Here is a 25463-nt window from a genome sequence, read left to right as displayed (position 1 = left end):
CCCACGGTCCAAAAACATGACTGTTAATTGGCCTCTCTAAATTCTCCTTAGGTGTGTTGCCCTGCAATAGACTGGCTACCTGTCCAGGGTGTATCCCACCTACCGCCCATTGACAGCTGGAGATAGGCACCAGCACCCCTTGCGTCCCCATATAGGATAGGTGTGTTAGAAAATGGATGGATCTTCTTAATTCAGAAGACAATCCTTTCTGTCTTCTCAATGACGTTACTTACAATGAAGATCTGGCCATCTTCACCTTTTAAAGCCTGATACAAGAATTAAAATGAATATTCTACATTTAAATGTACTTTTTTAACAGTATCTCTTGGACTTGTCATTATTTTAATATCATAATGTCTGCATTAGGCATTCATGATTATAAATGTGTCGCATTATCGCCAACTGAAATCATATAAACTGCATACATGAAAAATAGATTCATAGCAGAAATCCACTGAAAGGACAAGGGACACACTGATCCATAAGATATACCTGAATAGGTAAAGTATGACATGTGATACACACATTTTTGCCAGTTTTTATGGAAAACATTTAAATTATATTTTTTGTCTTACGACTGCATTAAAGATTTTTTGTTTTTTAATAAGAGTTACATTATTTCCTGTTACCGTTTTAAAAAGACAGACTTTGTACTCTGCTTCTCAGAGGGTGTGCACCATCTTAGAATCAGTTCTTCCAGCAGAGGGTAAAAGACCAGCATAAGAGTCGATACCGCAGGTTTTGATGGAAAATGTCAACTTTGTTAAAACAGAGGCCCTCAGAAGTTTGTATTTGGCATCATAAGGATAACAATCCACTGACCTCCACTTTCTAGACTGTCCCATTCAGATACCTGCAGTGACTAAACCAAAGCAATATTTCTGTATATTGTTTGTATATATTGTACATTTTTTTACAAAATGAAAACAAGGAAATAAAGACCCTTAACAACACGGTACATCTGTCTTCATCTGATCATTTATTGCTTCCCTCTGTTCCATCCCCACGACTCTGTCTCGTGCTTGGTACACAGCTCAGTTGGACGGTTCTCTCCTTCTCTAAACGTGAAAATGATCACCATAGACCCCCTCCGAAAAATAACACTAATTCACAGACCTACAATACACAAGATAATTAGAATTAAGTTAGTTTGTAATACACAGCTGGAAGTGGTGAGGCATTGTCTTGTTGTGATTACATCTTTTCTTTTCTTTTTTCTCTTTTTTACAAATGGAAGTATTTTTTGTTACACTTAAAGCAGTGAATATAGTTGGCAGCAATTACTGTCCAAAGGCAATGTGATATGTAGTTGAAGATAACACTGCCATGGTCCAACGCGCGCGCTCCTTACATCCACATGCAAATGCCCACACATGTATGGATAACACAGGCATGGGCAAACATGCAGCCGCACAAACACACAAACACACACACACACTAAGACGATGGGGTTTCAGCAGCGGACTAAATGGGTTTTCGTCTTGAAAGTTTTAACCAGAGGATTCTGCTCATGTGGAATAAATCGGCCCGTTGACTCGAGGGCCAAGCGAGGCTTCATAAATACTGACAGAAAGGGGAGCTACTGCAGCTATGGCAGACACGATAACATCCACGACACGAGAGAGGACGAGACAGCACGAAGGCGGGAGGACACGGGGGACGGAAAGAGAGCAGAAAGCCATCGAGGTAGAGTGAAAGAACAGAGCAGAGGGTGTAACTTCATGAATGCAGGTGTGTTTCGGTTCTTCTCCAGTGTTTTCTTTGGTCCATTTTCCCAGGATCTTTTTCTTTCGTTTATTGGAAATTTAACAGTGTAGAGTGTTGTGCTGATTTGTGTTTAGTTCAGACAAGGCCAATGTAGCATGTGTGTGTTTCCTTTGTGGACTTGTTGACGGGTTTAGTCAGATTACACTCTCGAAAAGGAGGGTGCTCTTTGTCTCTGCGGCGGGCAGCAGCTTGGCCTCGCTTTCCGGCGCCAAGTACTCCAGGTGGTGTCTGCCCCAGACGGGGGTAGTTAGGTGCTGCCACCGCTGCAGGAGGAAAAGAGAAAGAGAGAGAGAGAGAAAAAAATATATGTTTTTAATGAGGGAAATGTCCTAGCTTCTTTTTATATCCAAGGTGCCAGAATTATTCTACTTTATCAATAACTGAGAAAGAACTGCTGTTCCAAAAGGAACATCTCACCTCCCGCAGAGATCCTTTGCATCGCAGTAGCTTGTAGAGAACAGTAACAGGAATACAGAGCATAGAAGAAAGAGCCAGGGCCCACCCAAGTGCCTCGCCCCATAAAGGGTAGGTGTACACCGTGTTGTAGGTCAGAGGCTTGTAGTTCACCACGTGGAACAGGAACACGGCCTGAATAAACACATATGCCCCCGTTAACTAACAACAAACAGGCCAAGCCAAATAGTGAGGATACACAGCCGCACGTACCACGCAAACAAAAGGCGTGATGTAGGACCAGCACCACTTCATGTAGGGCAAGGGCTGATAGCCAATCATACGGGCCACGTCGTCCATGAAACGGTCTGCGCCTGCCAAGGGGCGATACAAGGAAGCTGCTATGAACCGCCCCGCTGCGTCGTTGCTGTTGACTCTGCTGGAAGCGCGAGGTATTGACTCACCATAAACCCATGCGATCACAACGCACTCCCAGAAGGCCTGCCACAACAGAGTGATGCCGCTGGCGGAGTAGTAGTCAAAAAGTTGGAACACATACATCCCTCCCTTAAAGTAAAAGAAAAAGCGGTCAAAATCTTTCCTGGAAATACTTTATTTACTTATACAGCCAATACACTATGAGTCAGGTCTTAGTATTATAATGAGACATTTGAATCTACTTATATGTGCCAAGTTCTAACTGTGTAACTTTCTTACAATGATACTAAGTTGTGACAGAAATACATTAAAAAGACACAAACACGTCGTTCTGTACCTCTGTGACCATGGACAGGTCAATAAAGAAGCAGATGATGCAGCAGATGGCAGCAACTACTTCTCGTCGCAAGGAGCCAATGGCAGATTTAGGAGGCAACATGTCCATGATTCCTGTTATCAGGCCTTCCACCCCTACAAACTAAACAGGAGACAGAAGAAAAGAGAAACATTTGTGAGAATCTAATGGACAACAGAGTGGTAAAGAGGAAGATGGAAACATAATTAGATATGTTTTACTTGTGGAAAGCATGTTCGAGATTCGTGTCAAGGTCTTACAAAGCTAAGATCTCCAAACGGCCAAACTGTTCCAACTATTGTTTTGAATGTAAGATAGATATAAACTTTGCCTTGGGTTGATTTGTTTTTTTGTTTTTTGTTTTGTTTTTTACTAAAGTCTGTGATAAAAGTCAAGTACAATAATTAAGTATTATTGAAAACAATATTAGAACTGTAATACTGATGATGCTGTATTATATGAACAACAGTAGGAATAAAAGCTGCTTCACTGTTTTACAAGAAAATAATTAGCTTGCTATAATTATTTGTGTATAAATCTAAAGTGTTTTTCTGACCTAACGTTGGGAATATTATATAGTAAGAATCTCTCACAACAATCCTGTTTGGAAGTAACATTGTCAGGTGCAGACTCAAAAAATCTTCACAGTATATTGCCAAGAAGATAATATGAAGTTTTACAGTGAATATAGAGTTCTTTGTTTCCAGCTGACAGCTGTATGAATCCACTCACTGCTCACCCTCCCTGTTAGACTGCAGATGTCCAATCTAACTGAAGAACTGCTTTATACACTGGAGATTTGAATGGTCTCAATGTCCAGTTTCCCTGCACTCATGCGCTGAGTAAACGCTTAGAAGAAATCAACGCATGGATGTGCCAATATTTTCTTCAGTTTGAATTAAAACAAAACTGAAGTAATAATCTTTGGGCCGATAGAGGAGCGGTCAAGAGTTAGCACACAGATTCAGCTGCTTCAGCTAATAACTACGGCTCAGGCCCGAAATCTGGGTGTAGTGATGGACTCAGAGCTGAACCTTCAATAAAAAAGTCGGCCTTCTATCAACTAAAGAACATTTTCAGGATTAAAGAACTAATGTCTCAGCATGATCTTGATATCTATTCCATGTGTTTATCTTTATTCAAATTGATTACTGTAACGGTGTTTTCACAGGTCTGCCTTAAAAGTGGATCAGAAAGCTGCAGCTGATCCAGAACGCTGCTGCTCGCGTCCTCACTAAGACTAAGAAAGTAGAGCACATCACCCCAGTTCTAAAGTCCTTACACTGGCTCCCTGTATCTCAGAGAATAGACTTTAAAATACTCCTGTTAGTCTATAAATCCCTGAATGGCTTAGCACCTAAATACATCACAGACTTGTTATCAGTGTATCAACCCTCCAGATCACTGAGGTCTTCTGGCTCCAGCCTACTCAGCATACTCAGAACCAGAACCAAACACAGAGAAGCAGCATTTAGTTCTTATGCTCCACTTATCTGGAACAAACTTCCAGAAGACTGTAAAAGTGCGGAAAGCCTGAGTTCCTTAAAATCAAGGATGAAAACATATTTGTTTAGAGTTGCCTTTGAATGTTAATGTTTGGTTTAAACTGTTGCAGTTCACTGAAATGTCATTAGATTAAGTTTGCAGTCCAACTTATCTTGACCTATTGCTACTATTCCACTGCAATGTACTTTCCTCTGTAATGTTTTCTTTTCTACTGTTCTGTTCATGCAGCGCTTTGAATTGTCTTATTACTGAAATGTGCTATACAAATAAACTTGCCTCGCACAACCATGTATGAGTATGCTTGCAGGAAACAGTTTGACTTTCAGAACATAAATGGTATGGCAGCACATTATCGTGTAACGTGGCAATGGCAGGAGGAGAAAGAGAAAATGAAAACAAATGGAGAAGAAATGAGGAATGTGAGAGCAAATGAATGGATCTGAGAGCAGACAGACTCTCTGTGTGAACAAGACAGAAGGTCATTGAGAAATCTCTGGGCCGTCAGACAATAGATGTAGGCACTGGTTCAAACAGGCACATAACAAAGAGGGTGCTAAGAAACGCCACGATTAAAATGGATGTGGTGTGTTTAAGTTGGTTGTGTGAAAAGAAGTGAGTCAGAAATATACATGAAATGTAAAAAAAAAAAAAAAAAAAAGCACATCAGCTACACTGTGTGAAAAAAGCAATCTTTTTTCAGGGTGGATTCATTAAACCAAGAAAAACACCCATTAACATGATTATATGTGTCTTTGCAAACACCTCAACCACATACTGGTTGGAGCTCTCAACAATTTCTAAATCAGTTCTGGCTGGATTTTTAACCCCTATTAGCAGAACTGGCAAATTATATTTTAAGTTGACTGGTTTCTTTGCGCAGACCCCCCTCGCAAGCTTAATTTTAGTCTGCTTTATCAACTCAAAAGGTTTTGGTGTGTGTTTAAAATTAAAGTCTTGTTGGAAAAAAACAATTGTGTCCAAGTTTCAACTGTTGAGTCGAGAGGACATTGAGGAATTTGGTGGTAGACCTCATTGCTGCTTTCACAGTACCACTGGTAGCCAAACAGTCCCAGAGCATGATACTACCACTAGCATGCCTGAAGGTTGGAACCCTGTTTTGGTTTGACAAACTAACCTTGGCTCCTCCAAAACTGGCCCATTAGCTCACTTTTCTTCCTTTGATCATACATTTTTTCTCTAGAAACGATTAGATGTGGACAGCTGCAAAATTCAGTCAAGCTTTAGAACCTGAATATTGAATCAGGGAACTTCATTCTTGGTTAGCTCCTTCTCAGTTCACGGTGATTTCAAAATGTAGGCGGTGACAATTACTTTACGTTAGGCTTTGGTGGTTTTTAGGATTAGTTCCGTTCATTCGAAGCATTTATCTGTCATCTGAGGCTGAAAGTTTAGATCAGATAGTTAAAACTGGGATAGAATTGGGTTTTCCAACAGTACAATGAGCTCTTTTGACTAATCAGAGCTGTTAATAAAAGTGACATATATAGCTTCTGAAACCATATCCAAACACCCAACCTTAAATCAATTAATAACTTGTCCATATTAGAAAAATTAAACAATTTTAATAAACTGTATGAAATATGCCAAGAGAAGCAGTCCAGTATCAGTACAGAGTAATGCCAGAAGCTAATTGTTAGCTCCAGAAACTATGTGGTTGAGGAGCATCTCTCTAAGGGTTATTTGACCAAATATTAGTGAGGATTAATATTGCAACTGTGGTATAAAAAAGTTTATACCACCTTACACATTTCTTCGTTTTTTCCCTAAATCTAGTAGCTAGTTGCAGAGAGTTTGTGATAACTAACAATGAATCTTTTACATTGTTGTAGCTCTTTGACCCACTCTCCTTTGTAAAGTTACTGTAATTCAGCCGTATTGGAGGGTGTCTATGGTCTGTTTATGGCCATGTAACAGCAACTCAATCAGAATTAAGTACAGACTTTAACTGGGGAACTCCAAAACCTGCATTTAGCTTTTTCCTCTTTTTTTTTTTTAGGTATTTTAGATGTGATCTTATTGGTGTGCTTAAAATAGTTTCCCTCAGCAAAACCCAGGAGGTTGGAAAGGGAAGGTTCATTGTTCCATGTTTTCTCCATTTGATGAAAATGGATCTCCCCTTGGTTCACTGGAGTCCAAGAATGTTATAGACAGCTTTCAGACTGACAGATGTGAACATGTTTGTTTTTCATCCACTTTTGAATGGGAAAGACAAGAGACCGTGCCTTTTAAAAAAACGTTTTTATGAGTGGGGATTGGGAAATCGTAACTTGCCTAAACTCATTCATATCCACGGTCGTATTAATAAGTAAACATTTAAAAAAATGCTGGAACTGTGACAGGAAAGTCCAATCTTTGAGATTAGAGCACATTTATTTAAGTAAAACAAAATTCAGTGTTTAAAAATGTTTCTGACCAGAAATGCTGGCAGAGACCAGAAACACTGGCCTCAACAGAAACACTGGCTTCAACAGGCCAGTGTTTCTTTGGACATTGGCCTGTTGAGATCTGTTAGCTTACTTAAGACAGGTATTTGACCGACTTGTTGATTCAATGAGTGAAATTGATCTTATCTTCTAAAGAAATGCTGTTAGGCAAGGTTAGTTTGGATAGCTTTTTTTTTCCTTAAAAAGGAAATCCTTATTTAAAAATGTTTTTTTTTTACTCTTTTTTTTTAACTTTTAAGTTATCATCTTCTGACGTTAAAATGTGTTTGATCATCTGAAACATTTATAAGTGACACATCTGTAAGAGGACAAATAATTTTTCTCACCACAGTGTATATATATATATATATATATATATATATATATATATATATATATATATATATATATATATATACACACACACTGTGGTGTATATATATACACCACAGTGTGTGTGGTGTGTGTGTGTGTCATTTCAACTATATAAATTAGAGAAAATCTCCTGACTTTAAACTTGTGCCCTCAGCTCTTGTTTTTGAAACTCATTGAAGCTGATTGTTTTAAATAATTTCACCCTCTGATAATGAAAAGGTTAAAGTCATCCTTAAAGGCACTTAATGATTATCACACTTGTGCCCGTGGTGAGTCTGAGCAAACTTTTGATAATGTAGGTGTTGTAAAGTAAAATGGAGGGACTGTGTTTGGCTTCGTTCCTTCTGGGTTAACGACTTTCATCAAGGTTAAATCTCAGCATTACCTGACTGTCCAGGCCCAGTATGAGTAACATAAAGAAAAACAGCGCTGCCCAAAGCGGTGCCAGAGGCATCAGAGTCACAGCCTTGGGGTAGGCTATGAAAGCCAGGCCTGGGCCTGCACACAAAGACCCACAGTTAGAGCAATAAATCCCTTCAATACTTACAGTGACTCATAACAAACAAGGTGGAGGCTGCGCACTCACCACTCTCAGCCACCTTACTGATGTCCACTCCCTGTTCTGCAGCCATGAAGCCCAGAACAGAGAACACAACGAAGCCAGCAAAAAAACTGGTTCCACTGTTGATTAGAGCCAGGACAAACGCATCCCTACAGAAAAAGGAACAAAAAAAAAATGTAACTAGAAGGGAAAAAAAACAATGTGGGGAAAATACACTGGAGCATATGATGTAACTGAGGCTTATGTAACATACTCAAGACAGACCCAGGCAAAGAGGAGATGGACTGGGATGGTAAATGAGGGATCAATAGCCATCTCCAAAAGATGTAGCTGTCTTAGCTGTTGGCAGGTAGAAAAGAGAGCTAATGCCCCCGACAACCAGACATGTAGCACTTCAATTCTATATTTTCATTTTGTCTGCATTTATAAGCAGTCATTTGAGTCAAGTGACTACGGCTGGAGAATGCTCTCTTTATAGACTGTCGAACATTTGTTGTTGGAAACACTGAGGAATGTGTGAAATTAAACCGGTGTGCTTGTTTTTGGACTTATGTACAGCCGTAGAGGTCTACAGTAGAACTATGGACCACACAAACTGGATCTCCACTCCGAAACAAGGAATGTCTAAACAACATCTGCTCTAACTCTGTTACGCGGCCATGTGCTGGAGCACGCTCCTCTATGGAAAATGTCAACAACCTCTAGGAATAGATTTTCTTTCCCCGATGCTGTTTTGTTGCTCGTTCCACAAGCGCTTCTGTGACATTTACTGTAAACAAACAGGAGCCAACACCTTAAATCCCTTTCAGTTGAGACTGGCAGGGAATGTTTGTCATAATCCTGATTTATTACAACATTCAAACAAGGAATATAGGAAATTCCTTAAAGGAAAGTGGAGCTTAGTTCGGGGAAATTTATTGATTTTTTAAAGAAACGAAAGCATGCTTTAAAATACTTGGGACATTAGCAGCCTTCCCATCAATACAGCTAATGTGTCCATTTTTAGGTATCCTGTCAAATTATTCTGAATACTTCAGTCTGGACAACAGTGTTGACAGATAGATCGATTAATATTTAGATTTCTGAAGCACCACGGCCAACACAGCATTGGAGATGGCTGTCCTCTATTTGTCTACATTGCCTTGCAAAAGTAGTTATTGCATACTCCTTGAACTTTTTAATTTATGGCAATTTTATGTGGTGGAACAGCACAGCATAGTGCTCAACTGTGAAAAGGAAGATTTTTTTTTTCAATATATTCACATTATGTTCAGCCTTTTTTACCCTCAAACGCGAAAATGAAATCCTCCGCAACCAACTGCCTGCAGAAGTCGCCTAGTAAGTAAACAGACACTGTTTGAGTGTAATTTGATATCAGCATAGATCCAGGTGTCCTATGAAGGCCTCGGGGTTTTATTAGAGAACATTACGATCAGACAGCATCATGAAGACCTGACCTGTTCCTGACAGCAGAGAGGTAAAGGATGAAGTTGTGCTAAGGTTAAAGGGAAATTAGGTTGTAGAGCAGTATCCTAAGCTTTGAACGTCTCACGGAGCTCTGTTCAACACATTAGCTAACAATGGGAAGAGAAGAGAATGGCACAGGTAAAAACCTAAAAAAAGGCCTGGCTGTCCACCTATACTGACAGGGCAGGATTAATCACAGCTGCAGGAAGGAGGCCTGTGTATATGTGGAGGAGCTGCAGACTTTCATAGCTCAGGTGGAAAACTACAGGAAAACTATTCGTTGTGCACCCTAAACATCTAGTGCTTATGGAGATGTGACAAAATGAATGCAATAACAATATTTTTTATATCATGACAATAAAGCTTATTATTATTATTACAATAAAAAACGTCAAATTTTCAGTTTGCCACAATGTATGGGACAGAAGAAATATTTTCGAAAAAAAAAAAAGGTACTTTGGTCAGATTAAGACAAAAATGTAAACTTATATCCTGCATGTGTAGATGGGGATAGCAGTATTATGCTGAGGGAAACTAGTTTCTTCAAGAGGTATTCAGTGGCTGGGCAGAGCTGACAAGAAGATGGATGAAGATAAATTCAGGTAAGTCCTTGAAGAAAACCCCATCAAAAGCTGTTAAGGTCCTAAGACTAGCGGGACAACCCTAAACACACATCCAGAGCTACTGTAATTTTAGATCATGTGGTGGAAGTCACAAGTTAAACCTAAATCCAACTGAGAATCTGTGGGAAGATTTAAAATTTGCTGTTCAAAGATGCAATTCTTGTCAATCTGACCAAAAGAATTGGAAAACTTTTCAGTGTTTAGAAGCACAGTGATGGTTTTATGTGTAAACTATTTGGAAATCTGTTCTCTTTTCCTTCCACTCTACAACTACGCCCTGCTCTGTGTTGATTTGGCCGGTAAGATCACAATAACACACAAAAAGGTTTGTTGCCGTAAAGTGACAAAATGTGAAAAAGCTCAATGGAGATAAATCATTTTGCAAGGCGCTGTATTTATTTTCTGACCTACTGCATCGTGTGCGAGCTAACATTTGCAATAACAGAACCCCATCTTGCAACTTCCAATTAAGGTTAAAGAAGAAAAGAAAATGTCTAAGGACACAATATTTATGATATCCTTTGGTTTATGAGCATTCCTGATACGCAGGCTGCATTGTGAGATTTACCACAGCAGTCCATAGTGCTTCTGCAGAGCTGCGTAAAACTAAAGCTTCAGAACATCAATGTCAGAAACATGACCGAAACAGGCGAAAGAACAAAAGAACTGAGGTTATCTTAAAAACAGGACAGCACTTTGACCTTTACGCAACCTTTCAGGAGTCCAACACACTTTAAAGTTAATACGCTAAGAAATTTTTCTTTACAGGAAATGGGAGCAGTCTGTCTGGAAGCCTTCTGGCTTCCATTTATACTTATAGTGCATTTGCAAGTTTATTGTTTACGGTGCCCAGAGAACAGTGTAAACCTGGCATATTTAGCCAAATGAGAGTATTTGGGGATGAAAATTAAGGTAATGGCTTTTTCTTAGACCTCGCCTCTTTTCAGCATCAGTGGTGTCTGGAATTTTTTATGCTGTGTATAAACTCACTGGTAACAGTTGTTATGGAAGCGGTTGTAGCTGCCCAGCGCAGTTAGGGCACCCAGTCCGATGGCATAGGAGAAGAAAATCTGAGTGCCAGCATCAATCCACACCTATCATAAAAATTAAGACACTATTTCCAACAGTTCTGATTCGTTTATTAAGATGTCTATTTTTTTTTTTCAAACTCTGTTATGATGCTTGCTTAGTGCAATGGGAAACAAAACAGGAAAAGTGCGTGATGTAAGAATTTTACCTGCGCTTCGCCCAGTTTGGACCAGTCTGGTTTTAGGTAGAAAACAATCCCATTCAAAGCTCCAGGTAAGGTGATTCCATGAGCCAGAAGAACCACCAGAACCAGGTAGGGGAACAGTGCTGTGAAGTACACAACCTAAAGAAGTTGTAGGCAGGAAAAAATAGGAGAGCTTTAAGTGCACTTCTCTACAATCTGACCCTTTCTTATGCTACCTTTTGATTGGTGGGTAACATTTGTAGCATTAGCATTATTAGCATTATTAATTCTCTTGTGTTGCAGGTAAGGAACCCCTCACATTACATGGATTTAATTAGTCCTCCGGTGCAGCTGTATGCACTGGAGTTTTTTTTAAAGGTATCAGGGTAAAGGGGGCTGAATATGAACGAACAGCCCACGTTTCAGGTTTTTAGGCGTTAACAACTTTAGCTCAGAGTGTCAAAAGCATTAAAATTTGCGGTTGCAAAATGTGGAAATGTTCAAAGGGGGTGAGAACATTGGGAGGTTTAAATATATTTGGTCATTTAAAGGACAGCAGGGGCCACGCCACCACCAGCATAACTTTATTACCCCACAGGTGTGTTTTGTGCTCTTATCACGGTACCTGAAGGTTCCTGCCCTGACTCCCTATTGCAGCTTTCCACCTCCTCCATGCCAGCAGGAGCTCCTGCACCACTACTGCTGCTCGCTGAATTGACCCTTGACATTTACTAACTGACTATGTGATGCATTGGCTACATTCATTTAACAGCAAATATTTTCTGGGATTTTACCAGGTTAACTAAAGCTAAATACAATAACATAACAATGAGTTCCATATTTACAGAATTTTGAATTTGAGTTCATGCAGGGTACTCTAAATCCGAATTCAAGGACATTTTAGCATTAAATATTTTCATGTACTCTTTGTAAACAATATTTTAAAACGATCAATACATTAAAACCTTTGTTTAACTGAGTCACTTTCGACCCCCTTGGTTCTTCAGCGTGTGACTAACCTCCTTATTAAACTATTGTGCAGGATAGGCTGTTACCATTTTCACGGTTCGCCACTAGTGTTTTCATCTTACCTGCGCCTTTATTTTAAATTCTTTTTTAAAAGTCAATTTAGTGCACTTTGCTGCATCAGTGGCCAGTGCTTGTTTCTTCTTCAGCCTCCCCCTCTCTGCTCCTCCTTTCTTTTTAAACGTCTTTCTCGCTCCATTCTACATGGCCTGCGAGGGGTCCAGCGCGCGACTTGCTGTTCATCTGTCTGCACTGCTTTTAATACATTTGCAAAGTGCAAAGGGAGTGGAGTGGGTCATCTGATCTCTTTGCTCCAACTGCAGGCGGCCATGAAGCTTCACAGTGGGGTTTGCAGCCAGGACGAGGCAGCAGCAGCTGGCTGTGAGACTGACTACACAAGTGGAAAGGGAATCACGGCTCCCTCGAGTAACTGGAGAACGAACGGCGCTTTCAACGTGAATGTCGCCAATAACACAGACAAAAAGACGAGAAGTTGCTTTTTGGAAAATTAATAAGTCGGTGGTCTGAAAAGTCTCTGGCAACAGCGCTGCTGTGACAGAGAGCGTCAGCCTCCTCAGAAAATGACTGGAGGGGGTGGGGTGGGGGTTGGGGGTGTTTGTCTTTACCCTTTCGCAACTTCAGTGTGTGGGAGTTTCAGTCAGGCAGACACCCTAAGGAGCCGCATGAATGCCATGGATTATCTTTGATTAATAGCCCGGACCTTTACGATTGCTGAGCGGGCCGGGCCGCCGTGAAAACTCCTGGTGCTCCTGATGGCCAGTCCGCCCCTGAAGGATAGTTTAGCCGGTTAACTTCTTGTGAGCTGTTGTGTAACTGCCACTGACTACTTTGTCTCATCGATTTGGAAATTACCAGTTTCGTGAATACTCAAGGAACAAGCTGAGGCACATTAGGCCATTCCTTTAGTAAATGGATGATTGAGATAGGAGAAAAGGTAGTCTGTTGATGGAAAGCCAAAAAAAAAACATGTGCAACCCCCGCAATAGCAGGTATTTTAGGTAGGCCTTTTCTGAAAGTACTCTTTGTCAAGTTATTCTGGGGAGGAAACTGCCAGTCACCAAGTAAAAGTGGTCTGGTGGCAATAAATTGGTGAAAGAGAACATTTTGTCTTGAGGTGAGGTAAACATGGCTTAGGAAAAGGCCCCTTTCAGCTTGCAAACATGTACATAGTGGAAAAGTAATAAGCGGCTTACAGCAGGCCGGTTAAATCTGATTTATTATTTTTTTTACCCTCTCTCTATGAGCTTTAGCTGCAAGGGAGAGACAGGAATGTACATTTCTGTGTGTTACAAAACGAGGATTACGTTTATATGGTAATGTTTCAAAGTAAGAATTAGAAAAACAAATTACGTATCTAAGGATTTGGTTAGAGCATATTTCTTTATCTTATAAAAAAAAAAAGAAAAAAAGATTTGGGGATCATTTAAATATTGTGGTTCTCTTACGGATCTTAAGAAATAGGCAGACACCCTTAGAAAACAGGGGCGTTTAAACTGATTATTTTGGTTCAACCCAGACGTTGATCCTTCATCTAGGCTAAAGCTGATTTGGAGCTAAAAAAGGGAAAGAAAATGCTGCAGTCACTTTCCCTTTCGCATTCAGAGCATATATTTGTGTTCACCTTTCACACAGTATGTCAGTGAGGGGATACATATTATTCATCTGCTTTCTATAAACATAGAGACATGTGGTGCTTGCTAGGTGCTGGCCTGTTGCCTCTACATATGTCATTACCTTGCCAGTAGATTTCACTCCTTTCCACATGCAGAAGTAAACAATGACCCAGGTGGCCATAAGACACAGCACCATCTCATAGCAGATGACACCAGGCTCATGCAGACCTCCAGAGATGCGAAGCACTTTCCGTCTGGGGAGAGGAGCAGGAAAGTGGGCTAATGAGGCAAATAAAAAAAGCAGAATGCTTCCAAAATCACCAAAGGCCCACTCAAAGCGAGATAAGTTAGGCACTTTGACAGATCTGAGGTGTGCTTTTACCAAAATGGCTTGTAAATTCAGGATGAACGCAAAAAGATAAATGCTTTGCAAATGCAAGACAAATGCACAAAGGCATCAAAATGTTCAAAATACATCAAGTTAGTAATGCAGATTTTTTTTTTTTCCCCTTTGTGTTTTAGCTTCTAAAATTGGCCATGCTCAACTGAAGAATCGAAACCTACTCCCAAAACTCGATGACCGGGGAGCGCAGGCCCTCAGTCTCCATGCAGCTGTTATTGATCAGCAGAAGGGAGGAGGTCAGGTTCAGCGGGGGCGGGGTAGACAGGAGGTTCGAGGTGTTGGCAGCGGACAGCTGCAGAGCGCTGCGGTTGTTGCAGGGGCGACGAAAGTCCTGCGTGCAGTTGGGGGTGTTCCAAGGGTGTCCGCAGGTGGCCCACGGCAGTGGGTCAGTGAAAGAGTGGAAGAAAAAGTAGAGACCCCACACCAGTATCATGATGTAGTAGGTATTACAGAAAAACACAATCACCATCGATGCTAGTCCCAGACCTGAGGAAGAGAGGAAAGTTTGGTATTTCCTGAGCTGAACCGAGTGTCAGAGTTCATCAGAGAATTGCAAAGAATTACCCTTGAAGAGGGGAGCGATGTTCCACGCGGAGACTCCTCCTTGCTTCATGAACTGGCCCAGCGCGATCTCCAGGAAGAAGACAGGGATTCCTCCGATGAACACAATCAGCAAGTAAGGGATCAAGAAAACCCCTTAAAAAAAAACAAAAACAAAACACATTCATCTCATTGTGTGTGAGGTAACAGCAACTCACAAACATGACTTCACCCCTATAAATTTACCTTCACTTTGTCTCCTTTAACATTTCGTACTTGTGGTCATTTTGTACCCGGCTTTTTTAGGTGCGAAAAGGGCCCCGTCTGTAAGAGGACGTTAACTTGTAGCCACTTTGAGGAAACAAAGCAGCCTATTGACCTGGATCTGACTTCAAGGCTGAACCAAGTGAAACGTTGCTGCTCGCCACCTGTGTGGCTTTCATTCACTGTCTTTAGTCAAACATGGCAGGTTTGGAAATGTTGGCAGTCTTTTGGAAATCTCAGAGGTAAAGTAAGGGTCTACACTCTTTAGGGAATGCACTTATTTTAGAGACTTATTCCAGATATCGATGAAAATAAAAAGATAAGATACTAAAGGCAGTTTATAATGTCTTCTCCAAATTATTTGGTCTCTTTTTTTTAATAAGCAACATCCAGTTTTACAGTGTCTGCTCTTGTCTCTTCTTTTAATATAGATAATTATTGACCACTCATGGCAGGAAGCCAAGAAAAAAACATCTGGAGTGTTGTCAGGTTGCTGAAGATCACAGAGAGAAATTTGGAGGAGGTTAAAACTAGTTTTTGGCAGCTGAGAGATGTAGAAAACCCCAATATTGGACACTAGTCAGCAATCATTGATTTATCACTATTGTCTGACTTAAGTTCTGTCATTTTCCTTTTAAATGTGTATTTCTTCCACAAAAAGATACATTATAGAAACGCATCCGCGGGGAAAGAAGCGTAACGCTGAATGCTATAGTCAGGTTTAAACTTTTAGGGACAGAAGCAGCACAGAGACCAATATGAGGTTAAACGGGAAGAAAGGACAAAATAAGTGAAAATCGCGGTTCTCTGTGTGAGATAACCTGGATGTGTCCCAGTTTACAAGCGTTTCGACACGTTAGCGGGCTGCGGGATCAGCCTTCAACTTGAAAGCTGCAAGGTGAGAAGGCAGAAAAAGGACAACGGAACAGAGACGATAAGAGGACAATAAACACAGGAAGCAGAGACGTGTAGAACGTGGTTGTGCTAATGGGTTTCTGTGTTGGATTCTTATACAGCAGCAGAAGTTTGAACTGATCAGCCAGGGGAGAGAAAAAAAACAAAAAACAATAGAAACCTGGCAGGGGCAACTCAAATCACTAAATGGAATTTCAACCCCTTGGTTTTTTTTTTTTTAATAGCGGAGCTGAGCGATGCCAACATAGTGCGCAGATGGGCGGGAGTCACATGACGGCGATGACGCAGAGCAGAAAGAGGCTGAGAAGAAAGGAGGGAAAGATGGATAGATTACACGAGGCGGGCAGGCAGAGAACTGGGACATCGCCGTGGAGCTCTGATCGAGAGCGACGCACAAACCAAACAAACAGAAGAAGAAAAAAAATGTCTCACACCGAGGAAACAACTTTGGGGGTTTGGTTGATCGCTTATGCCTGATCCAGCTTCCCTCTCTTTATGCCCTTTCTCTGACAGAAGAGGGCTTTAGCCATATAAGGAAACATTTGCGTGTCAAAGAGAGGAAAAAAAAAAAAAAGGTTGGGAGTGCAGGAGAGAGAAAGGGACAAAAGCCTGCGCTGACATATCTCCACATATTGGTCAAATTATCACGGAACGGGCCTCTGACAGGCTTAAATAAATCCCCTTTAATCCTAAAGAGGACGCGACACATCAGCTGATTTACAGACAAACATCTGATTTGCAGGGGATTAGTTATATAATTTTACACCGCGTTAGTTAGTCTTTCCTTGTTTTCGAGCGGAGCGCCCGTTGGCTTCATTTACGGGCAGGTTTTCGCACGGCGCCTTTGCAATGTAACAAAATGTACGCCGAGTCGATCAAGGGCGAAGGGACGGTAGGGGTGGACAACGGCGCTGACGCTAAGAGGGCGAACGGACGGGCACCATCACAGAAGGGTTATTGTGTAACATATCCATATGCCTCCTTATCAGGACAGGAGCCGGCTGGGAGAGAACACCTCAGGACTGCAGGACAGGCACGCAGGGGGGGGGTGGACTGTTTGTGGCAGCCTATTGTTATATGATACCAGTAGGTGGGTATCAGAGCAACACGGTCACAAGACACACACACACACAGAAAGCGCGGAGGGCTGGGCTTACTCAAATCCGGCTTTATTTCAATGAAACGCCTCATAAAAAAAAAAAAAAAAAAAAACCCAGAAGAGTGGGTAGGGCAATGATAAGGAAGAATCAAGGGTAAAAGTCACAGTCAGGTAAGGTGACTGTTGGGCAAGGTGACATTACGAAGCAGACACAGTGCAGGGCAAAGGCCTCATAGGCAAATGAGAAGAGGAGAAATGCAGCAGGACTATTTGTTCTAAGTCTGACTGTTAAGCGGCGGATGACTATAATAAATAGAGAATCACGTGGGGAGGCAGAGGTTCGCAGCTACGTGTTCAGAGGCACGCGTGCCTCTCTACGCCTGCCCTTCCAGGAGTGGAGCTCACCGTGTTGGCATTAGACTGTGTGCCCTGTTTGAGGTCCACCTATTGATAAAACCTCAGCTTAGAGCAACTTATGTTTAATGGATATCCAATTTACAGTTGAAACCAGATGTTTATGTACGCCATAAAAACAACACCTAACCTAAATGGACCAAAATTAACTCTGTTTTCTACACGGCTGAATAAAGAGCAAGAGATTTTGTATTTGCGAAAATGTATCTAATTAAATTCCGACATTTGCATACGTTTGCTTATTATTTGACAGAATTGTTTTTTGATCTACATGACTTGGGACAAGTGGGATTATGTCATGCTATGTCATAATCAGCTAGGAGTTCTCAAATTGATTAAAGACATGGAAATTTGAGTGTATCTGCCACTTCTGACTTTGATGAAAGTAACAAAAAAGAGGATTTTTTTGGTTTTGTTTTTGTATACATTTTATTGTGCTGATAGGCATAATTATTAGAATCCTAACTGCCCTTAAATTAAAACAACCTTTATGTCTAATTTAAGTTAAAGAGAGAAATATGGTAAGGTCTTTTAATACAATGCGTTTAAGCATCTGGTTTTGACTTTACATTGTAATAGAAATGGCTCTAAGATATTGGGAAATGCGCTTAGGGTGAAGATTATTCATCCCCCTGGTAGATTTGACTCTAAATGTATTTTGAGTGAACCAGGAAGTGTGTTTCTCATAGGAAACAAGACAATCTCTCACAAAAGATAAAAAAAGACAGTAGAATTTAGATTGTTTTTTTAAAACGGCAGATTAAAATTATTTAATCTCTTCTTAATAACCAGAGGAGAAAACTTTATTGCCTTTACAGCAGTCTTGGAATTGCTGACCAGCTTTTTGCACGTTCCCAATGGTATTCTGAGGATTTATCTATGGCCGTGAGCTCCAAGTCTTCTGGGTTGGAAGGTCTCCTTATCATCACCCTAATCTTTGGCTCCCTCCACAGATTCTCTATCCGATTGAAACCAGGAATCTGGCTAGTCCGCTCAAAAACTTTAACATGACTCCCATTCAAAAGACCATGTTGTTAAAATAAAAATAAAATTAAAAAAAAAAGTCTTTAAACCTAAATCTGCCTGGGGTATGAAGAATTCTGGCCTAAACTGTATTATGAATGTTTTTTTATACTTTAGAAGAACAGAAAAGGTCAAGATTTGTTGTTCATCTATTGAGTAGATTAGGTTAGCGTTCAAGGCCTTAGTTCAGTCCCTTCTCAGTTTATGTTAGACTTCCTCATCGACAACACAGACAGTTGGAGATCGCTGACACAAAGCAGAAGTCACAAGGGTGGAATTCCAGATTCTTAAAACTGAAACAGATAACATGCCAGATAAGCCCTCAAGGCTGCACAAACCACCAGAATATATACACAAATAAAGATATTTGAATCCCTTTGCCCGTACAGTCACGGTAAAAAGGAAACTCCTGAATGAACAGAACGCTGTCGATATCAATTCCGGAGTTTTGAATGAATGATTCTCCGTTTAGAGGGTTATAAAATATAATCTCAAGTCTACACACCCGACATACCACAGATACCACCATGTCATTACTTATCAAAGGAAGATAAAACCAAAAGTTGTTTTTTTTTTGTGAAAAACCAATCACAACCTCAAAATCCAAACCCTATGTGAAATATTTTTTTACCTTAACTGTGGAAGGACTCACTCTTAATCCAAATATTTTTTTTACAAATTTGATGTTGGTTGATGGGGAAGAAAATCTTGCAGAAAGAGGTGCAGATTAGTTGCTGACAGGGCTCATCAGGAATTGTGCTAATTGCATCGAGGAGTTTATTCTCATTAGGAAAACACAGGTGGCGACGACTGCTAAGTAAGCAAATTGAAGTGCAAGTGCTGCGTTTTCCATATACAGCACCCAGCTGGATGTAATATCAAAACTAATAGGGTTTATTTGCATGACTTGCTTCATTGCGGATGTGTTTCTACCATCAACTGCGAGCACACATACAAACAATTTGAAAGGTCCAAGCACAGACCCAGATTATTAATATGACATTTCCAATTCTGCAGGAATAAGAGGTGTTTCTGCAAGATAATCAAATGATAATCATTGCAGTACAGTCCGTGTATCTGTTCTAAAAACCAACACGTCATCAATCACTGCAACCTGGTATAAATAAAAGTGAAACAAATACGAACTAATTTCCTTTCTAAACAAAGCTGTGGCACTGTAGTAACAGGCCTGCGTTCATATGATGAATTTCATATTATACAGATCCGTGTGGGAGCGAACCCTCAACGTGTCATGATAATAATCGGGCGAGTTGAGTCAGAATCTGTGTCTTTTAATAAAGTACTCTTCCACATTTAGTCGTCTGGTTTTCTTCCTTTAAAACAGTCTGTCCCAGACTCACATTGGAGAAAGACGTGCACAATCAAATTTTGATATACTTAGATTTAATTAGAGATGCACCGATCAGGCTTTTACCGTATCAAGTTCCGACTCTTTTCATGTCTGACCTGCCGATTTTAATTGTGGACGATTATAACTTTTTTTATTTTTTTATTTGAAGGACCGTCATCTATAGGCAAAACTGTGTGTTTAGACTAATGTCATCTAACTCAACAGTTAAAAGATAAAAACACAATTTTTTTCCCTCTGTGGCCAGTACAGAGGGGAAAAAATGTGCTACAGGTTCTTTGATTGAAGTAGGAACTTTGAATGCAGGAAGAAAGGAACAAATCACGACGTTATCTTCATTTAATTGCATTGGTATAAATGAAGTGTAGGTCCATAAGCTTTATTTGATTTTTACTAATCTTAAAGAAAATAGTGCATCAAAGACCTTGCCATTTGTGGGTGTTTTACAGTTAAAAAGTGTTTCCAGATTTGACGCTTTTCATGAAAAGGAAATAATGAGGTTTTCGTTCTTATTTGGCCTGCCGACCACTGCTCAGAGCCTTTCATATGAACACCGGCTCACTGATCGGAGCATGATACTGAATTATCTGAAATCCCAAAAACATCTCCCTGTGTCTAAATCCCAAACTTCCACCTAGTTTCTGAAGAAACAACCCTGAGCATCATGTAAATGAAGGGCTCAGACATGTCTCGTCAGGTCTGTATGTCAGTGTGCGTGTTTGAGGTGCAGTCAATACAGAGATATATATATATAGAGGCCTTAAAAGCTCACCTCCCCCATTCTTGTAGCAGAGGTAAGGGAACCGCCACACGTTGCCCAAGCCGACGGCGAATCCCACGCAGGACATGATGAAGTCCATCTGTCTGGTCCAGGTTTCTCGCTCGCCTTCCTGTCCCGCCACGGCCCCGTTTCCGGTCGCCGCCGCGGCCCCGTCCTGGGTCTGTGGTGGGCCGGCCCCTCCGCCCTCTCCACACCCTGGGTCGCCACCGACAACCGGGACCAGGGGGCGAGCCGACCCCCCGCCCTCCTCCTCGGACAGGGCCCCTGCCTCCATCTGGGAGACACTGATTTCATCTGAACACAGAGAGCGGGGGGGGGGCAGGTCAGATGACAAAGATGGGGAGATGGAGGTGAGGTGAAACAATGAATGGACCTGAAACGGATCAGCGTCCAAATAAAACGGCAGAGAGGACTGTGACACATTCTGCGTCATCGCCGATGAACCACTGCTCCTTGGAACAGACGTACAATGAATGAAAACTGAAGGAGTTTGCTTCCCATTCAGTACAAGATCCCTCACCATCACTAAGCAGGAGAACCTAAATAAAAAGAAAGCACTTCTCACCACATACCTTCTTCTATATTGCTATTTTATATTTTAATGCTACCCGTACGGTGTTTTGAGTGCACTGTGACCACTCCACTCATCCCTCCCCCGGCGTTCATCCTCCGCCTGCGTCTCACAAGCGGCGTGATCGCTGTGCTGCGGCACACAAGCCCAGCAGAGCCGACCACGCTGCAGCTCCTCTTATAATCGTAAAGCTTTTGTCTCCTCCGTTTTACATAACCCGCTATACATAGAGAGAGAGAGGGGTGGGGGTGTGAGGCCACGTCCATTCGTCAGCGGCATTCCACGATATGTGTCAGACGCCCTGAGATGGATGCAAAGCGGGGCAGATAGATCCAGATCGGAGCAGATCGAGGGCGTGTGAACAGATGAGGCGGGAGGAATAGACGGGGGATGATTCAAGCGTCAGTGTGGAAAGAGGATGCCTGAGGAGCCGGCGGCGTATCGTCAGTTTATCACAACAGATCAACAGCCTGGCGGGGAAGCTAATGAGACGCAATGGTTTATTTAAAATAATAATAATAATAAAAAAAGATACTATTTCAAGAGGGCTGAGGCGGGAAAGCAGAATAAGCCTTACCAGGCCGAGGGATGAAGCATTTTCTTTTGCAAACAAGTATATTATCTTTTCAGGGGGAGGGGGGGGGGGGGGCAACTATTCAGCTTCAATGTGCCTGCAGGTTGCATGTGTCACATTTACTGTCATATCTCATGATGCATTAAGCAATAAAGGCAGAAGCCGGTGGAGCGCAGGCTGTGAGGCTGTTTGATCCCTGCTGAATATAACACAAGCGGTGACTCAGTCTCAGATGCATTCATTTCTCTCTCTCTCTCTCTGTGTGTTAGTCCAGCTGCTAAATGTTAAATCAGCTGCAAAGTTAAAATCAATAAACACAACATATCAAGGAGGATTTTTCATGCGGCACTTACCTTGGCTGTTCTCTTCCAACTCAGGGGACATATTAGGTGAAGGGTGAGCTGGTTGTTGTTGTTTTTTTGTTACGACAAGGGGAAGCTTTTAAGTTTTAATATTTGGTTCAGAAAAAACAAAAACAAAAACAAAAACGTACCAGGCTGGCTCAGAGGGGGGAGACAGAGAGATGTAGCCACAAGGTAGGCTACACTGCTCCAATTGTTCTTGTTATCTGAGTTTGTTGTTTATTCTTTCTGAAGAAAAATCAGTTTTTTTTAAATATATATGTATATATATATACAAATCACACGTCGGAACCCCTCAGCTCAGCCGAAAGAGATGGAAAAAAACGTCACAAAGCACCGCGGTCAGTTGAGCCGTTGAAAAGGAGGAGATTCAAAAGCAGTCGACGAAGCACTTAAAGGTAAGCCTGAAGAATCTCATGGATAACCCCTTAAATGAAAAATGATACTACGCCTTGGGGTGAGTACGTTGGTTTGATTGTTTGATTCGGCTGCTCGGTCAGATGTCCATGATTCCTGTTCTGCTGCGAGGTGCCGCGGTTAGACGGCTTGGAGAATGTGAGATCCGCTCGACTCGACGGTCCGTTAGCTGTGACGGGCGCTCTACCCCCGCCTCCTCGCGCTGCCGGCCGGTCGACGTGATTGGCTGAGGGGAGTTCCCGGTGCGGTGAGCGAGCAGCGGCGGCAGCATCATCATCAGCGGCGCGCGGCCAGGACGCGTCACGACAAGGATGCGTTTATTACGTCCTTGACCTGATATCGCTGGAAATGATTGCGGATAGGAGCCCAACGCGCAGTCTGAAGCCGTCTCGTGTTGGTTTCCTCTTTGTTCCGTGTCTCAAGGCGCCTGGAAATGTGTTAGAATTTTCCGACTGACAGTAGCTGGGATTATTTAGACTATATATAGCTACACAACCGTTGCCAAGTAAACAGTCCATGGCTATATTAAAAGTGTCTCGAACATAAGAACTTGGACAGAAAATAATCGCACACATTTCTCTTAAATCACCCTGGCTAAAATACTGTAAGGTCACTGGATTAAGATGAGGCTACCTGAGTAATTTGCTACATAAACAGTATTTTATTTTTATTTTTTTTACTTTCGCAATAAATGCACACTTAATTCTCAGTTGTTTAACACGTCAACAGGATGAATGCTGGTACAATCTTTAATAATGTGTTGTATTGCTGAGATTTTTGTAAGACAATGACTACCTTTAGATGTTTAACCTTGCCAGCAAACTTCATTCTCGTGGTATTTGTGCGTTCACAAACACGAAAATCAGAACGTAGAGTGCTACACATAAAACTGGCTTGCCAGGCTAAGTGGATTTGGTTTAGCCAATAACAGAATGTTCAGTGACAAGACTAAGGTGGAACATTTTGGAAGGTGTGCGTCCAATTATATGTGGCAGGGGTCACCGACCTTTTTGAAACTGAGAGCTACTTCATCCGTACTGTGTCATATGAAGGGCTACCTGTACAGACTTTTGAACTACAAAAACCCAAGCTCACCTTAACTTTACGTAATGTGTTTTTAATGTTTTTGTCATTTTTATGTATGTAAATACAAGTATGATTAAAAAGGAAGAGCAGCTAAATGAAATACAATTTTAGATGCAGCTCACTGGAGGGTTGTGCTATTTTTTTTAACAGGCTTGTGGGCACCACATATGGTCCTTAGGGGCTACCTGGTGCCCGTGGGCACCATGATGGTGACCCTTGATATATGACATAAAACTAACACATGAACAATAATTTACGGTCTGGGTGTGGCTGCTTTGCTGCCTATGGATCCGGATGACTTAAACAATGCTCTTTAACAGAGAATCCTACAGCTATTAGTTCACGATCTTAAGCTCAAGCACAGTTACATTATGCATGAAAAAACAAAACCGAAATGAGTCTTTTGGATTGGCCAAATAACAGTCTGGACTTAAACCCAACTGAAATCCTGTGACCGGATCTTAAACATGATCACGGTGCTTTAGAAGGTTAAACCCTCAAAAGCATTGGTCTCAAACTCCAGTCCTTCAGGGCTGGTGTCCTGCACCCTTTAGATGTGTCCTTTGCCCCGCACACCTCAATTCAATGACTAAACGGCCTCACTAGCAGGCAGACAGGCTCCACAGGGCGCTGCTGGTGAGCTGATGTGAGAGCCCGGTGTGCTGAAGCAGAGACGCGGCTAAGAGTTGCAGGACACCAGGTCTGGGGGATTAGAGGTTGAGACCACTGCTCTAAAGTGAATGTATTACTATATTTCTGCTATAAACTAGTGGGCCACAAGTCCCGGTTATCCCAAATGCTTGATGGCAGCCGTTGCTGCCAAGGGTGGCGTAGGCTAGTTCTTATTTTAGGAGGAGATTACTTTCTCCCTCAGGGTACTTTTAGCAGTGTGGGCAGGTGCCAAGTTCCACTGGAAAATTAAATCAGTATATTCATAAAGCTTGTCAGTAGAGCGAAGCGGGCTAAAATGTCCTAGTAGATGGCTGCCCTGTCTTATGAATTCATAAAAACACAGTGGACAAACAGAAGCATATGATACAGAAGCACTCTGCACCTTTCCTCCTCACTGTGTGGGCCTGGTTTCATGATGAAATGGACAATTTACTTTCATCAGAAAATTAACAAACTCTGGTCAACAGTCCAGTCATTTTCCTTAGCCCAGGTAAGAAGCTCCTCACATTGTCTATTATTCAGGAGTGGTTTATTGCGAGGAGCGCAGCAGTTAAAGCCCACGTCCTGGAAACATCTGTCTGTGGTGAGCTGTATTGCACCACCTGCACTCGCTGTCCGTGCCATTTTGAAACCCAAATACTGGAAATGGTTCGGTTCACAACCTTCCCAAGGCTGCACTTATCAAGGACATTTTTACCACTTTTTCCTTCCACTGAACCTTACCTTAATATGCTTGTCCTACAGCACCTAGCAAACCTTTTAGTAAGAACATTTTCTAGGTTGCCCTGCTCGTCACTGTCACCCAAATCAACAGCCTTGCTCAAGACTTTGGTGTTTGTTAAAAAAAATAATTCTAGAATTTTTTTTCTTTGCTCTTACAATGTCTTTTTCAACAGCATTTTTGCTTTTCATCTGCAATCAAAATGATCAAATCATCAAATTTATTGAAGTAAAAACTTTAAATGTATCACTAAATAATCTATATACAGCCTTTGCTTTTTCAATTGAATTACTAACAGAAACGTTTAAATGATATCTTATTTCACTGAGATTGTATAATAGGGGTGAAAGCATGTTAGAAAACCATTTGAACGTTGTCAACATGGTATTTTTCAGCAGATAGTTGTTAAAAATATTGCGGTTGCGCTAAGTTGGGGAAGGAAACCAGTC

General features: G+C 41.5%; 1 protein-coding gene across 1 annotated transcript; it reads right to left on the bottom strand.

Moving 5' to 3' along the window:
* Window positions 1-956: 956 nt before the first annotated feature.
* On the bottom strand, window positions 957-22716 carry si:ch211-117c9.5 (sodium- and chloride-dependent creatine transporter 1). Its single transcript, XM_012876466.3, has 14 exons — window positions 22110-22716; window positions 20603-20905; window positions 14771-14902; window positions 14368-14692; window positions 13925-14057; window positions 11168-11302; window positions 10921-11024; window positions 7865-7989; window positions 7664-7776; window positions 2936-3076; window positions 2625-2727; window positions 2434-2534; window positions 2185-2355; window positions 957-2030 (listed from the first exon to the last, which is right to left on the bottom strand). The coding sequence occupies exons 1-14, from the start codon at window positions 22138-22140 to the stop codon at window positions 1902-1904; spliced, it is 2046 nt and encodes a 681-aa protein (XP_012731920.1). The 5' UTR covers window positions 22141-22716; the 3' UTR covers window positions 957-1901.
* Between the last annotated feature and the right edge of the window lie 2747 nt (window positions 22717-25463).

The sequence above is a fragment of the Fundulus heteroclitus genome, chromosome 1 (assembly GCF_011125445.2).
Source record: "Fundulus heteroclitus isolate FHET01 chromosome 1, MU-UCD_Fhet_4.1, whole genome shotgun sequence".
Lineage (NCBI taxonomy): Eukaryota > Metazoa > Chordata > Actinopteri > Cyprinodontiformes > Fundulidae > Fundulus > Fundulus heteroclitus.
Note: the sequence above shows the minus strand (reverse complement) of the source record. Positions and strands in the feature narration are given on the sequence as shown.